The sequence below is a fragment of the Manis javanica genome, chromosome 1 (assembly GCF_040802235.1).
Source record: "Manis javanica isolate MJ-LG chromosome 1, MJ_LKY, whole genome shotgun sequence".
Classification (NCBI taxonomy): domain Eukaryota; kingdom Metazoa; phylum Chordata; class Mammalia; order Pholidota; family Manidae; genus Manis; species Manis javanica.
The window spans coordinates 162089017-162101745 of record NC_133156.1 but is presented as its reverse complement, the minus strand read 5'-3'; the positions used below and the strand labels follow the sequence as shown (position 1 = coordinate 162101745).

The 12729-nt window shown below is 42.1% G+C and overlaps 1 protein-coding gene across 9 annotated transcripts in view; it reads left to right on the top strand.

The window, feature by feature from the left end:
* The window catches only part of MRPL30 (mitochondrial ribosomal protein L30), a 72041-nt gene that overhangs the window by 45686 nt on the left and 13626 nt on the right, over positions 1-12729 (top strand). For 2 of the 9 annotated variants that reach the window (XM_073239859.1, XM_073239866.1), the window contains exons 1-2: positions 41-168; positions 2449-2568. The exons of 1 other annotated variant lie outside the window; for it this stretch is intronic. In XM_073239859.1, coding sequence (XP_073095960.1) covers positions 2479-2568 — 90 coding nt within the window. In that variant the 5' untranslated portion in view covers positions 41-168; positions 2449-2478. Of the gene's footprint in view, positions 1-11; positions 169-2448; positions 2569-12729 lie in introns of those variants that run through there. 6 more of the 9 variants (XM_073239861.1, XM_073239878.1, XM_073239864.1 and 3 more) reach the window with 5 other exon arrangements.

Sequence of the window (12729 nt, the reverse complement as noted above, 5' to 3'; positions counted from 1 at the left end):
GCTGGGGCGCGAACTCACGTGACTCCAATGCGCCTGCGCGCGCTCTTTATACGGCCCCTGAGCGGCGTTCCGCCGGAACTAAGTGTCGCGTACTGTCGGCCCTCTGACCGCAGGGTTTCAGCCTAGAGTGCGTGGTGGTCTCGCCTGTTCTCCGCTTCCCTTCGGTGGGTAAGTTCAGGGTGAATATTTAGTCATCGTTGGGAAGTAGGGAAATGAGTGACCGAAAGTATTGCATTTTTGCCAAGAGAACATGTCTGGGAATCCTGTGCAGATGCAGCTTGATTTTTCCTGTTTGACTGAGTATACGGGTCACAGCAACCTAACTGGGCCTGCGTTCCAATACCGTCCCAGTGGCTCCAGAAAAGCCAGGTCCAGGGCTTCCGGGACGCGCGGTCTGTTGAGCCCTGACAGGCTGGGAGGATAGGGAATTCAGGTTTGTCTTAGTGCTTTCTTACATAACTTCGGCTTTCCACATAAGCCTAACTTGACAATTTTTGTTAAAGAATATACAAATTTGCCTAATTTTAAAATTACTGCATTTTAAAAGGCAGACTGTCTGGAGTTGGTAGTTTACTGAAAGCTGTGCTTTTCCAACCACGTTATGATCACCACCTACCCAAAGCTGTTTTGTGTATTTTTGCCAAGAGGTACTGTCTTGCCAATGGGTTTCATCCCCAGGGAAGTTCGCTATGGATTCAATGTGACCAAAGAAATTGACAGTAAAACATTCTTTAGGGTGAAAGGGTTTATTACCCCTCTTATTCCCCCGTGGTAGGTCAAGCACTAGCGTCTCCGCTTCCGCCCAGAGCACTGGGCCAAGCTCTCTATATACTGCAATAATAGCTTATTGCCAAAAGGTGTGGAAGTGATAGCATAGCAACAGGCCAGTTACATCATCACGTGGTTTAAGTTCAGTAAGGATCCTGGCTATAGGAACCCCAACTTCCCCACACTCCACCCCTCCAGGATTCTCACCTTACAATCTACAGTTTCAATCTTCTGCAGTGGTCCCTGTGCAAGAAAGCTAGAGCACTGTAACCAGGATCCACAATAGCAACAGAGGATAACAACAATGTAGAGATAATAACAAAATTAAGATACAACAAGATTTTTTTTTTGAGAGGGCATCTCTTATTTATTGATCAAATGGTTGTTAACAACAATAAAATTCTGTATAGGGGACTCAATGCTCAATGTACAATCATTACTCCACCCCAAGCCTAATTCTCGTCAGTCTCCAATCTTCTGAAGCATAACAAACAAGTTCTTACACGGTGAACAAATTCTTACATAGTGAATAAGTTCTTACATGGTGAACAGTACAAGGGCAGTCATCACAGAAACTTTTGGTTTTGATCACGCATTATGAACTATAAACAATCAGGTCAAATATGAATATTCGTTGGATTTTTATACTTGATTTATATGTGGATCCCACATTTCTCCCTTTATTATTATTATTTTTATTTTTAATAAAATGCTGAAGTGGTAGGTAGATGCAACATAAAGGTAGAAAACATAGTTTAGTGTTGTAAGAGAGCAATTGTAGATGATCAGGTGTGTGCCTGTAGACTATATATTAATCCAAGCTAGACAAGGGCATTCAAACATCCACGGATGCAGAAGATTTCTCTCAAAACAGGGGGGGTGAGGTTCTAAGCTTCACCACTGTTGATCCCCAATTGCTCACCTGATGGCCCCCCTGCGACTGTGCCTGTCTTAGGTTGTTCCTCCCTTGAGGAATCTTACCCGTATCCGGCTAACCAGTCATCTTCCGGGGCCATACAGGGAGATGTAAAGTTGGTAAGTGAGAGAGAAGCCATATTGTTTGAAAAGGTTAGCTTTTTACTTCTTTGCAGATTTATGCCCTGTGGCTTCTATGCCCAGCATTTGTCTTGGGGTACCTTTACCACTTGGAGGAATTTTGATACTCGGTAAATTCTATATGCGGCACGAATTCTATTTAAGGGTTGTAATTAGGAAGGAAAAAGAAAAGCTATAGACGTAGCAGATGGAAGAAAACATGGGAGGATTGATTATTTCTTTGACAAATCTTGTAGAGTAACTTAAGCATGTATAGGTTTTAAACTACTAATTAAATTACGCACAGACATTAACATAATATGAATGCAGTTACATAACCAAAGCAGATCTATAATTACCAGCCATCTCCAGTGAAGCCAAGAAAACCAGTTAGGCACCCTAGGCAATTGTGAAAATTTGTCTATGATATGATGGATATTGTCCAACTGTACTTGAACAGTCTGAGAGAAATCAGACAAATTAAAACAACCCATTCCTGGGAACTGTTCACATCCCATATGTTCTTTTAACCGTAGATAGTCTGTAGTCGTAAGATTTTGGAGCACTACAACTTGCACTTCTAATTCTTGGTTGAGTTCCAACAGTATAGATCCAGTCAAATTTGTTGTTTTACTGTATGCACAGGCCAGCTTAGATATCTCCTTCTTCATTCCAATGGCAAGTCCAGGAAACGGTGGGATGGATGCAGCTACAACTGCAGCATCGCCTGGATCTTTGTGGAGGATTTTTGATGATCATCTTCTGGTATGACTCTTCCAGAGAGTGCTGATGTTGGAAGTTCTTCTTCATATCGTATCTTAGTTCATTTTCTGGGTAGCCAAATTAGGCTTTGATCTTCTGTATAAAAACAAACAGATCCTTTGCCCACACTTTGATATGCCCTTTATGCCATTGTGTAGAACTCACTGGAGGTCACCACACAGGAACTGCTTTTTTTTTTTTTAAGAGACAGGAATATTATCAGAAAAGTGTACCTCCGTAGCCGATCATCTGACACCCTTTAAGTCATCAAAATTAAGGATATTTAAAGCATGCGTTAATCGTTGATTTACCATTAGTTTTATCCTATCAAGGAATAATCCTCCTTTTCTTTCTTTCTTTTTTTTTAAATCTTTAATCTACACTTACATGAAGAATATTATGTGTACTAGGCTCTCCCCTATACCAGGTACCCCCTATAAACCACTTTACAGTCACTGTCCATCAGCATAGCAAAATGTTGTAGAATCACTACTTGTCTTCTCTGTGTTGTACAGCCCTCCCCTTTCTCCCTCCCCCACCATGCATGCTAATCTTAATACCCCCTTTCTTCCCCCCATTATCCCTCCCTACCCACCCATCCTCCCCAGTCCCTTTCCCTTTGGTACCTGTTAGTCCATTCTTGGGTTCTGTGATTCCACTGCTGTTTTGTTTCTTCGGTTTTTCCTTTGTTCTTATACTCCACAGATGAGTGAAATCATTTGGTATTTCTCTTTCTCCGCTTGGCTTATTTCCCTGAGCATAATACCCTCCAGCTCCATCCATGTTGCTGCAAACGGTAGGATTTGCCCTCTTCTTATGGCTGAGTAGTATTCCATTGTGTGTATGTACCACATCTTCTTTATCCATTCATCTACCAATGGACATTTAGGTTGCTTCCAGTTCTTGGCTATTGTAAATAGTGCTGCGATAAACATGGGGGTGCATCTGTCTTTCTCAAACTTGATTGCTGCGTTCTTAGGGTAAATTCCTATGAGTGGAATTCCTGGGTCAAATGGTAGGTCTGTTTTGAGCATTTTGATGAACCTCCATACTGCTTCCCACAATGGTTGAACTAATTTACATTCCCACCAGCAGTGTAGGAGGGTTCCCCTTTCTCCACAGCCTCGCCAACATTTGTTGTTGTTTGTCTTTTGGATGGCAGCCATCCTTACTGGTGTGAGGTGATATCTCATTGTAGTTTTAATTTGCATTTCTCTGATAATTAGCGATGTGGAGCATCTTTTCATGTGTCTGTTGGCCATCTGTATTTCTTTTTTAGAGAACTGTCTGTTCAGTTCCTCTGCCCATTTTTTAATTGGGTTATTTGTTTTTTGTTTGTTGAGGTGTGTGAGCTCTTTATATATTCTGGACGTCAAGCCCTTATCGGATCTGTCATTTTCAAATATATTCTCCTATACTGTAGGGTTCCTTTTTGTTCTATTGATGGTGTCTTTTGCTGTACAGAAGCTTTTCAGCTTAATATAGTCCCACTTGTTCATTTTTGCTGTTGTTTTCCTTCCCCGGGGAGATATGTTCAAGAAGAGATCACTCTTTAACTTCTTCTTTACCAATCTGGATTCCTTGTATTTCTTTGTTTTGTCTGATTGCCGTAGCTAGGACCTCTAGTAGTATGTTATATGACAGTGGGGAGAGTGGGCATCCCTGTCTGGTTCCCGATGTCAGAGGAAAAGCTTTCACCTTCTTGCTGTTCAGTAAAATGTTGGCTGTGGGTTTATGATATATGGTCTTTATTATGTTGAGGTACTTGCCCTCTATTCCCATTTTGCCATTATGTCTAAAAGTTTTTTGCCTATGCTTTTTTCTAAGAGTTTTATGGTTTCATGACTTACATTCAGGTCTTTGATCCATTTTGAATTTACTTTTGTGTATGGGGTTAGACAGCAGTCCAGTTTCATTCTCCTATATGTAGCTGTCCAGTTTTGCCAGCACCATCTGTTGAAGAGACTGTCATTTCACCATTGTGTGTCCATGGCTCCTTCATCAAATATTAATTGACCATATATGTTTGGGTTAATGTCTAGAGTCTCTAATCTGTTCCACTGGTCTGTGGCTCTGTTCTTGTGCCAGTACCAAATTGTCTTGATTACTATGGCTTTGTAGTAGAGCTTGAAGTTGGGGAGTGAGCTCCCCCCTACTTTATTCTTCTTTCTCAGGATTGCTCTGGCTATTCGGGGTGTTTGGTGTTTCCATATGAAGTTTTGAATTATTTGTTCCAGTTCATTGAAGAATGTTGCTGGTAATTTGAAAGGTTGGCCATTTTGATGATATTAATTCTTTGTAGCCATGAGCATGGGATGAGGTTCCATTTGTTAGTGTCCCCTTTAATTTCTCTTAAGAGTGACTTGTAGTTTTCAGGGCATAGGTCTTTCACTTCTTTGGTTAGGTTTATTCCTAGGTATTTTATTCTTTTTGATGCAATTGTGAATGGAATAGTTTTCCTGATTTCTCTTTCTATTGCTTCATTGTTAGTGTATAGGAAAGTTACAGATTTCTGTGTGTTAATTTTGTATCCTGCAACTTTGCTGTATTCCAATATCAGTTCTAGTAGTTTTGGAGTGGAGTCTTTAGGGTTTTTTATGTACAATATCATATCATCTGTAAATAGTGACAGTTTAACTTCTTCTTTACCAATCTGGATTCCTTGTATTTCTTTGTTTTGTCTGATTGCCATAGCTAGGACCTCTAGTAGTATGTTATATGACAGTGGGGAGAGTGGGCATCTCTGTCTGGTTCCCGATGTCAGAGGAAAAGCTTTCACCTTCTCGCTGTTCAGTATAATGTTGGCTGTGGGTTTATGATATATGGTCTTTATTATGTTGAGGTACTTGCCCTCTATTCCCATTTTGCCATTATGTCTAAAAGTTTTTTGCCTATGCTTTTTTCTAAGAGTTTTATGGTTTCATGACTTACATTCAGGTCTTTGATCCATTTTGAATTTACTTTTGTGTATGGGGTTAGACAGCAGTCCAGTTTCATTCTCCTATATGTAGCTGTCCAGTTTTGCCAGCACCATCTGTTGAAGAGACTGTCATTTCACCATTGTGTGTCCATGGCTCCTTCATCAAATATTAATTGACCATATATGTTTGGGTTAATGTCTAGAGTCTCTAATCTGTTCCACTGGTCTGTGGCTCTGTTCTTGTGCCAGTACCAAATTGTCTTGATTACTATGGCTTTGTAGTAGAGCTTGAAGTTGGGGAGTGAGCTCCCCCCTACATTATTCTTCTTTCTCAGGATTGCTTTGGCTATTCGGGGTGTTTGGTGTTTCCATATGAAGTTTTGAATTATTTGTTCCAGTTCATTGAAGAATGTTGCTGGTAATTTGAAAGGTTGGCCATTTTGATGATATTAATTCTTTGTAGCCATGAGCATGGGATGAGGTTCCATTTGTTAGTGTCCCCTTTAATTTCTCTTAAGAGTGACTTGTAGTTTTCAGGGCATAGATCTTTCACTTCTTTGGTTAGGTTTATTCCTAGGTATTTTATTCTTTTTGATGCAATTGTGAATGGAATAGTTTTCCTGATTTCTCTTTCTATTGCTTCATTGTTAGTGTATAGGAAAGTTACAGATTTCTGTGTGTTAATTTTGTATCCTGCAACTTTGCTGTATTCCAATATCAGTTCTAGTAGTTTTGAAGTGGAGTCTTTAGGGTTTTTTATGTACAATATCATATCATCTGTAAATAGTGACAGTTTAACTTCTTCTTTACCAATCTGGATTCCTTGTATTTCTTTGTTTTGTCTGATTGCCGTAGCTAGGACCTCTAGTAGTATGTTATATAACAGTGGGGAGAGTGGGCATCCCTGTCTGGTTCCCGATGTCAGAGGAGAAGCTTTCACCTTCTCGCTGTTCAGTATAATGTTGGCTGTGGGTTTATGATATATGGCCTTTATTATGTTGAGGTACTTGCCCTCTATTCCCATTTTGCTGAGAGTTTTTATCATGAATGGATGTTGAATTTTGTCAAATGCTTTTTCAGCATCTATGGAGATGATCATGCGGTTTTTGTCTTTCTTTTTGTTGATGTGGTGGATGATGTTGATGGATTTTCGAATGTTGTACCATCCTTGCATCCCTGGGATGAATCCCACTTGGTCATGGTGTATGATCCTGTTGATATGCTGTTGAATTCTGTTTGCTAATATTTTATTGAGTATTTTTGTATCTACATTCATCAGGGATATTGGTCTGTAATTTTCTTTTTTGGTGGGTTCTTTGCCTTGTTTTGGTATTAGGGTGATGTTGGCTTCATAGGATGAGTTTGGGAGTATTCCCTCCTCTTCTATTTTTTGGAACACTTTAAGGAGAATGGGTATTATGTGTCCTCTGTGTGTCTGATAAAATTCCGAGGTAAATTCGTCCGGCCCCGGGGTTTTTTTCTTGGGTAGTTTTTTGATTACCGTTTCAATTTCTTTGCTCATAATTGGTTTGTTTAACTTTTGTGTTTCTTCCTTGGTCAGTCTTGGGAGGTTGTATTTTTCTAGGAAGTTGTCCATTTCTTCTCGGTTTTCCAGCTTGTTGGCATATATTTTTTCATAGTAGTCTTTAATAATTCTTTGTATTTCTGTGGAGTCTGTCGTGAGTATTCCATTCTCATTTCTGATGCTGTTGATTTGTGTTGATTCTCTTTTTCTCTTAATAAGTTTGGCCAGAGGCTTATCTATTTTGTTTATTTTCTCAAAGAACCAGCTCTTGGTTTCATTGATTTTTGCTATTGTTTTATTCTTCTCAATTTTGTTTATTTCTCCTCCGATCTTTATTATGTCCCTCCTTCTGCTGACTTTAGGCCTCATTTGTTCTTCTTTTTCCAGTTTCAATAATTGTGATGTTAGACTATTTATTTGGGATTGTTCTTCCTTCTTCAAGTGTGTCTGGATCGCTATACACTTTCCTATTAGGACTGCTTTCGCCACATCCCACAGAAGTTGGGGCTTTGTGTTGTTGTCATTTGTTTCTATATATTCCTTGATCTCTATTTTGATTTGTTCATTGATCCATTGATTATTTAGAAGCATGTTGTTAAGCCTCCATGTGTTTGTGAGCCTTTTTGTTTTCTTTGTAGAATTTATTTCTAGTTTTATACCTTTGTGGTCTGAAAAATTGTTTGGTAGAATTTCAATATTTTGGAATTTACTGAGGCTCTTTTTGTGGGCTACTATGTGGTCTCTTCTCGGAGAATGTTCTATGTGCACTTGAGAAGAATGTATATCCTGTTGCTTTTGGATGTAGAGTTCTATAGATGTCTGTTAGGTCCATCTGTTCTAGTGTGTTGTTCAGTGCCTCTGTGTCCTTACTTATTTTCTGCCCTGTGGATCTATCCTTTGGGGTGAGTGGTGTGTTGAAGTGTCCTAAAATGAATGCATTGCAGTCTGTTTCCCCCTTTAGTTCTGTTAGTATTTTTTTCACATATGCTGGTGCTCCTGTGTTGGGTGCATATATATTTAGAATGGTTATATCCTCTTGTTGGACTGAGCCCTTTATCGTTATGTAGTGTCCTTCTTTATCTCTTGTTACTTTCTTTGTTTTGAAGTCTATTTTGTCTGATATTAGTACTGCCATCCCTGCTTTCCTCTCGCTGTTGTTTGCCGGAAATATGTTTTTCCATCCCTTGACTTTTAGTCTGTGCATGTCTTTGGGATTGAGGTGAGTTTCTTGTAAGCAGCATATAGATGGGTCTTGCTTTTTTATCCATTCTGTTACTCTGTGTCTTTTGATTGGTGTATTCAGTCCATTTACATTTAGGGTGACTATTGAGAGATATGTACTTATTGCCATTGCAGGCTTTAAATTCATGGTTACCAAAGGTTCAAGGTTAGCCTCTTTAGTATCTTACTGCCTAACTTAGCTCGCTTATTGAGCTGTTATATACACTATCTGGAGATTCTTTTCTTCTCTCCCTTCTTATTCCTCCTCCTCCTTTCTTCATACGTTGTGTGTTTTGTTCTGTGCTCTGTTTAGGAGTGCTCCCATCTAGAGCAGTCCCTGTAAGATGCCCTGTAGAGGTGGTTTGTGGGAAGCAAATTCCCTCAGCTTTTGCTTGTCTGGGAATTGTTTAATCCCGCCATCATATTTAAATGATAGTCGTGCTGGATACAGTATCCTTGGTTCAAGGCTCTTCTGTTTCATTGCAGTAAATATATCATGCCATTCTCTTCTGGCCTGTAGGGTGTCTGTCAAGAAGTTGATGATAGCCTGATGGGTTTTCCTTTATAGGTGACCTTTTTCTCTCTAGCTGCCTTTAAAACTCTTTCCTTGTCTTTGAACCTTGCCATTTTAATTATTATATGTCTTGGTGTTGTCCTCCTTGGATCCTTTCTGTTGGGGGTTTTGTGTATTTCCGCGGTCTGTTCGATTATTTCCTCCCCCAGTTTGGGGAAGTTTTCAGCAATTATTTCTTCAAAGACACTTTCTATCCCTTTTCCTCTTTCCTCTTCTTCTGGTACCCCTATAATATGGATATTGTTCCTTTTGGATTGGTCATACAGTTCTCTTAGTGTTGTTTCATTCCTGGAGATCCTTTTATCTCTCTCTATGTCAGCTTCTATACGTTCCTGTTCTCTGGTTTCTATTCCTTCAATGGCCTCTTGCATCTTATCCATTCTGCTTATAAATCCTTCCAGGGTTTGTTTCACTTCTGTGATCTCCTTCCTGGCATCTGTGATCTTCCTCTGTACTTCATCTCATTGCTCTTGCATTTTTCTCTGCATCTCTGTCAGCATGTTCATGATTTTTATTTTGATTTCTTTTTCACGAGGACTGGTCAGGTCTGTCTCCTTCTCAGGTGTTGTCTCTGTGGTCTTTGTCTGCCTGTAGTTTTACCTTTTCATGGTGATAGAGATAGTTTGCAGAGCTGGTACAAGTGACGGCTGGAAGAGCTTTCTTTCTTGTTGGTTTGTGGCCTTCCTCTCCTGGGAGAACAGCAACCTCTAGTGGCTTGTGCTGGGCAGCTGCGCGCTTAGAGGGGTGCACAGACAGGGCTTCTGCTTCCTGCCCAGCTGCTATGGAGTTTATCTCCACTTCTGCTGTAGGCGTGACCTGGCTCACGCTGCTGCTCCAAAATGGTGGAGCCCCATTGTAGGGGGAGTGGCCGGGAGGCTATTTATCTCCATAAGGGGCCTCCGTGCTCCCTGCTGCCAGGGTGTTAAGAGTGCCCAGAGATCCCCAGATTCCCTACCTCTGGACTAAGTGTCCTGCCCTGCCCCTTTAAGACTTCCAAAATGCACTCACCAAACCAAAACAACAAGAACAACAACAACAAAAAAAAAACGCACGATTTTCTTTGTCCTCATGCGCCGGCCTAGGGCACCCACTCACTGGTCCTGCTGCCGTGTTTCCCTAGTATCCAGGTGCCCACGCATGCACTGTGCCTGTGCTTTTGTGTGGATGGCCAGGGCTGGGTGTTCAGCAGTCCTGGACTCCCTCTCCTTCCCTGTTCCGACTCCTCTCCTCCCACTGGGAGTTGGGGGGAGTGGCGCTTGGGTCCCGCGGGGCTGGGTCTTGTATCTTACCCCCTTCACAAGGCGCTGGGTTCTTGCAGGTGTGATGTGGTCTGGATGTTGTCCTGTGTCCTCTGGTCTCTATTTTAGGAAGACTTTTCTTTGTTATATTTTCATAGATATATGTGGTTTTGGGAGGAGATTTCCACTGCTCTACTCATGCCGACATCTTGGCTCTGCCAATATTTTGATACAGTTAACAAAAATTATAATAATCCTCAAGCCAGAGGAAGTTCCCAATCCACAAAGACTTTAGGGGTGATTAGACACATGTTTTAATTACACCAACATAGGCAAATCTTGTCCATCAGGTAGGATGCATGCAAGAGAGTGGTCCTGTGATAGGACTGTAGCAGGCAGGGTATCCCTTCCAGTTCTAGTATACCATACTTTTACTCCTTTTCCCATGGGGGTTACTGAAGGGTCTATATATAGTGCTACTGGAGGTGCATGCACTGGCCATAATGATAAAACAAAACTCCCCAGTAAGATGCTCCTACCTTCTGGCCGTTCAGGATATACTACTGTGACCTTTGGTGGCCACTCTGCTCTTATTCCAGGAATACACAGGAGGCCAGCTTCCAGGCCTTGTCCCCAAGATGCCAGGAGAGCCAACCATCGTTGGTTCATGTGTCAAAAGATCCAAGGCCACATCCACTCAATGGAGTCTCTGGGGTTCAGCACAGTTGGTGCTGGCAGCAAGATGTTATTCTGGTGGCCGAACCTTGGTTCAGGGATTCTTCCTTGGTTTGTACTTGCAGTTGTATACGGGAGGCAGCCATGTATGTTAACATGTCTACAGGGCTCAGGGCTCCCTTTTGGGGTCTCTCATTCAAATGCCATAGCACAGTCCATAAGCGTATGACCACCCCTGCAGACAATTGGTATCTGACTGCAGTCTGGATTTTAACAAGCCATTGTGCCTCTCTAACATGCCTGCTGCAGTAGGATTGTATGGCAAATAAAACTTTCATTTGATTTCCAGCTGTCACACCCATTCTTGCAGTGTATGTCCAGTAAAATGTGTCCCCTGATCGCTTTCAATTACCTGTGGTTGGCCATAGGTAGCAACGAGACACTGCAGGCCTCTTTTGGTCATCTGCTGGTCTGCACAATGTGTAGGAAAAGTGACCAGAAGTCCAGTAGTTGTGTCCACACAAGTCATAGCATACCGATATCTTTCTGACACAGGTCGAGGCCCAATATACTCTATCTGCCACCTGATGAGGGGTATAGGCCCTGTAGCTATTGTCCCATGTTGCTGTGGATCTGGGTGTAAGTCCCTTTTGGAGCACATGACACACTCCTGCCAGGTTCTACTAACTTCTTCAAAGGTTAAAAGTAAGCCTCACCGATGGGCTACAGCCCACATTGTCTTTTGCCCTGCATGCAACAAACACTGATGTAACCATTGGCTTTCCTACTAATCAATGTATCTGGGAAAATTCATCTGCTTCATCATTTCCTGGGTATACCAGTGGTAAATGATCTGTCACATGGTATACTGTAATTATTTTAGTCTGACCACAGGCCCATAGTCTTGCCACAATTCTTGCCCTCAAAGGGGTCAGTGACCAACCAGCCAATTGGCATAGTACCAGGTTGGTAGCGACAGGGTCAGGCCCCAATACACAGCCCAGCTGTCAGTGCAGACAGGGGAGGGCTCCTGGCTGATCATGGGCTGCAACTCTGCCCATTGGCTGCTCTTCCCCTCACCATCTTCCATCCATATTGTCTCAGTCTTAGGCTAGAAAACTATATGGCCCTCCATTTTGGGGGCTGCCCACAGCTGAAGCCATCTGTGTACCATGGATCTTCGGGTATAGGGGCTCTTGCCTCCCAATAGGGACTCTCTACTACTAATGGTTCAAAAGCAAGTTCTTCCTGCCTTTCCATAGTATATGTCACTAGCCCCAATAAGCATTGGAGTTCCTCACTCAAGGGCCTACTAGAGAGGGCATTATTGCTGCTGCAGGTAAGGACCCCACTTGGCTAGTGTGGGCATTTGTGCCACACTACTCCTTGGCTTTGGAGTCCAGTCTCGTACCCACCCAAGGTGGGATAGGTGGTTATTACCTTTATTGGGGCCATTCCAGTGATGGGTCCTGTAGCCAGCAAGACGTGATACACGGCAGCCAGTTATTTTTGTATCAAAGTGTATTGTACCTCTGCCCCTTTCCAGAGTTGTGACCAGAATCCAACAGGTTGGTGAGTTCATTCAAGCTGCTGCCAGAGATCCCAGCCATAACCGTCTTCAGTCACATGAACATCTAGCTCACAGGGCCTTGTTGGGTTTATCACACTCAAGGCTTGCAGGGCCTTGACTGCCCATTTTGCTGTAGTAAAGGCAGATGTATATGTCTCATCCCAGTCCCACCTGACGCCCTTTCATACCAACCGGCATAAGGGCTTCAGAATTTGTGTCAAGTGTGGGATAAACACTCTCCACTAGCCTAGAAGACCCAGAAACTCCTGTAGCAATGCTACAGCTGTAGGGGTAGGAAAGGCTTGGACTTTATCTATAACTGCTTCTAGTATAACTTTGGTCTTACCCAACCAGATGACCCCCAAGGATTTAACAGACAAACCAGGTCCCTGAACATTGGTACTGTTCACAGCCCATCCTTTCTCCTGTAAATGTTGCAGC